Raw genomic sequence first — 3903 nt, 5'->3', positions numbered from 1 at the left:
TCATCCTCACCCGGACCTTCCTTTAAGCTCATCAAGATTATACATCTCCTATCCTTTGAATAGAACAGAGAACTGTGTGCCATTTAAGCTCCAATCGAAGCAAAGAATAATGTTTAAGTGCCACAGTAGCTCGTTACTACTGTGCAGTAGCATTGCGTGGCACAAACTGTGATGCAGTGCTACTGTGGAGTAGTAACAAGCTACCGTGTAGTAGTAATGAGCTACTATGCAGTCAGTAGGGCTGTGCAAAGCTTTGGGGGGTGAAGGGTACCAGAAGAGCTGTGGGGGCTGTGGAAGGGGAGTAAGGGGCACAAGCAGGGCCAGAAGGCTGGTGGAGGGGGGTGAGGGGCACCAGCAGGGGTGTGGGGCTGTGGCGAGGGAGTGAGGGGCACCAGCAAGACTGGAGGGCTGTGAGAGGCACCAGTAGCAGGGCTGGAGGGGCTTTAGGGGGCCTATCATTTTAATCACGGATTGCGGGGGGTGGGTTATCAGAGAATTTGTTATTTTTTATCAGAGAATTGGTGATTTTTTTTTTTTATCAGGGAAAACCAGGATCCCTGGTGATATAATTCACTCCTGTGGAAATTGTCTTAGTGAGAAGCCTCTTCAGCCCTAGAAATGATGTAGTATAATGAGGAAACCACATTGTTATAGTTTCAGCAAAAATCAAAGCCACATCCAGAAATTCCAAAGGCTTCCCCTATCGCTGGGGGTCAGGCTAGATGATCTGTTCAGGTCTCTCCCGACCCTAGCTACTATGAAGCTTGTTGCCTCACCCAGAATCTCCTCTTTCTCCTTTTCTCGTTCACTGCTCATAAACTGGTGTTCAGTGCCGTGTATCTAACACGACCATGCAGATCCCTCAGAACATCTGAATTCCCTTGTATTCCCATGTAATAACCCAATTTATTCTATGTTTAGGATGAGCAGGAGGAGGAGGAGGCTTTTAACCAGAAGCACGCCCTGCAGAAAGCCAAGGAAGTCAGCCCGATGTCTGCCCCAAACATGCCCACCGTTGAGTGAGTCTCCCAGTGCACTTCGTTGACAGCCACCTCTGCTCACCCATAAACTATTTATGGCAGTGACCACGTGTATGGAAAGAGGAAGGGGTTTATGTGAGGAAGCAACACCTGTGTGGGGTGTTTATAACTTAGTGGAAATCTAGTGTACAGATAATGCATGGATGTGGCTCTCTTGTTGGGTAGCAGCACCTGTCATTGACAGGATTGAAGCAGCATAGTGGATTTAGACCAAAATTAAAGGACCAGGAGTTGTTAGATGGTGTTATTAATGACTGCAAGGTGGTAGCTAAATCAACAGGAAATAGTGGTTACCAATTATACTTGCTGTCCCACGCACTGCAATTGCACAGTCTGTATATGAAATAAATACCACAGAGAAGTCTCTCATCTCTGAATCTGCCAAGAGCATGAAGTCAGAAGCCAAAGCCCTCCAGCATGAGAGGGGAAAGAGGCCTGCACGACTAAAGAAAGGGATACTTCAGTCACTTCTAGAGGAATAGGAGGGTTTCTTGCTGTCAGTTCCATTATGGGGAAAGTAGATGTGACCAGCCAGTAGGGACACCATTTTAGTGGTAGAAAAGGGATATTTTAGTGCTGGAAAAGGGAGAAGAAAGGAATGTTTATAAGGTGAGCTTCATAAGTAGTGTCTGACAACCTTTTTCCATCAGAAAATGCAATATCATAGCAATCAAAAAACTTCACAAAATCATGTTGATTTTGTTGAAATTTCAATTTTGCAAATAAAAAGTGCTAACAATGTTAAATTGTCCCATTGCTATATATATTTGAACGTAAAGTTATTATTTATTTTAAAATGTGTTTTTATTTTATATTTTAATGTTATAGTCTGATATAACAAAAATCAAAAGTCAGAATGAAAATGTGATGTTTTAACTTTTGTTAAAACAAAACAGTTGAATGTATCAAAAAGGGAAATGATTCTAAAATAGTTTTATGTTTTAAAATAAAGGTAAATTTAAGAATTCTTCATGAAACAGAATTCCCATCCTCCTGCCAGCTTTGTTCAGATGGGTTGGAATAAGCACTTGAGTTCTATTTTTTTGATCGAAAATCTCCGAACTAACTGGTCTGTAGCAGCAGGCTCAGGTTGTCACTGGATCAGGGTCCTGGACAGATTTTGAGCATTTTCTGTGTCCAGCTAGGCCAGAGGAAGTGTAAAAAACATCTGTTCTCTGAGAAAGGGACTGCCAATGACACCTGTGCAGGGTGAAGGAGTTATACTGCTTGAGGAGTATGGAGAGAGACCTCAGAAACAAACATCTACCTCTGTGACAAGCTCTGGGAGGTAGAGCTAGCTGCCAATTTGAAGAGATCTGGTCACTGGCTGTATACTGTGTACTATCGATGGACTCTGAGACACAGATACAGGGAAGAGGCTAAAGGATTTAGATCAGTGGTGCCCAGCCTTTGAGCCCTGTGGGCTAAATAAGGGTCACAGGGCTGGTCTACAGGCCAGATTGGCTCTAAACCACTTCCCCTCAGCTGTGCACACCCGGATCAGGTCCCATGCCACTTCTGCCCGGCCTCTCTGTGCCTAGATTATCTCCATGTCAGTTCTGCCTGGTTCTGTATACCTGGATTGGGCCCCACACACCTATCTTGGTGAGGCCACAGCTGGAGTACTGCATCCAGTTTTGGGCTCCACAATTCAAAACGGATGTGGAGAAGCTTGAGAGAGTCCAGAGAAGAGCCACGTGCATGATCAGAGGTCAGGAAAACAGACCTTATGACAACAGGCTGAGAGCTATGGGGCTCTTTAGCCTGGAAAAGCACAGGCTCAGGGGTGACCTGATGGCCACCTATAAGTTTATCAGGGGTGACCACCAGTATCTGGGGAAGCGTTTGTTCACCAGAGCGCCCCAAGGGATGATGAGGTCAAACAGTCATAAACTACTACAAGACCATTTCAGGCTGGACATAAGGAAGAATTTCTTTACTGTCCGAGCCCCCAAGGTCTGGAATAGCCCTGCCATCGAAGGTGGTTCAAGCACCTACATTGAACACCTTCAAGAGCAAACTGGATGCTTATCTTGCTGGGATCCTATGACCCCAGCTGACTTCCTGCCTTCTGGGTCGGGGGCTGGACTCAATGATCTTCTGAGGTCCCTTCCAGCCCTAATGTCTATGAAATCTATAGTGCACGAGGCCATGCTGTCTGGCCTGCAGAGCTCCCCTTGGTTCCAGAAATTTAGCAACAGGGGAGTGTCCACAGTTCCTCTGCTGCCAAATTTTTTGACCTTTGAGGAGCCTTGCAGGCCAGATGACATGGCTATCGGACCTGCAGGCCATGGATTGAACACCCTGATTTAGATTGTAGCAGAAGTTAGGAAATGGACAGAAATAGGAAAGTGAGAGGAAGAGGTCACACATGGAATAAGTGCATTGACAAATGAATAAATTAGTGAGTTCATGGCAGTGAACTTCTATACAATTTTCCTCTTCTTATACAAAAAAAATACATTTGTCGCTGAAATATCTAAGCAGCATGTTCTGCCACCATTGAAGTGGGATGCATTGACATTTTCAGAACTTTTTTTGCAGTTTCTTTCTAAACAAAATGTTACTAAAATCCATATGACTTCAATTTCAAAACATACGATCCATATGTTTTGTCATCAAAACAGCATTTTCTGACTGAAAAGTGTTGCAATGACATTTTCCAACCATTTCTTCTGCCAATTAAATGTACCTTTATTAGTACCGACAAACAAACAGAATCCTAAAGTAGTCAGATCTCCAGGTAATCACTTGTGTCTTGTCTATCTTAGCACTCCCATATTTGGTAGCCCTAGTGAAAGTGAACTAGTGGTAGGAATGGTGGGAATTAAAATCATGTGTAAACAAGGCTGAGAAGGAGCAG

The 3903-nt window shown here is 44.2% G+C and overlaps 1 protein-coding gene across 4 annotated transcripts in view; it reads left to right on the top strand.

Annotated features, from left to right (window-relative positions):
• Window positions 1-3903, top strand: part of CACNA1E (calcium voltage-gated channel subunit alpha1 E) — a 312745-nt gene that overhangs the window by 169840 nt on the left and 139002 nt on the right. For all 4 annotated transcript variants that reach the window (XM_019501773.1, XM_019501772.1, XM_019501771.1 and 1 more), the window contains one exon: window positions 922-1019. In XM_019501773.1, the coding sequence (XP_019357318.1) occupies window positions 922-1019 (98 nt within the window). The remainder of the gene's footprint in view (window positions 1-921; window positions 1020-3903) is intronic.

Source organism: Gavialis gangeticus, unplaced genomic scaffold (assembly GCF_001723915.1).
Source record: "Gavialis gangeticus isolate Ggan-Ray unplaced genomic scaffold, GavGan_comp1, whole genome shotgun sequence".
Lineage (NCBI taxonomy): Eukaryota > Metazoa > Chordata > Crocodylia > Gavialidae > Gavialis > Gavialis gangeticus.
The sequence above is the reverse complement of the archived record's forward strand: the minus strand, read 5'-3'. Positions and strand labels throughout refer to the sequence as shown.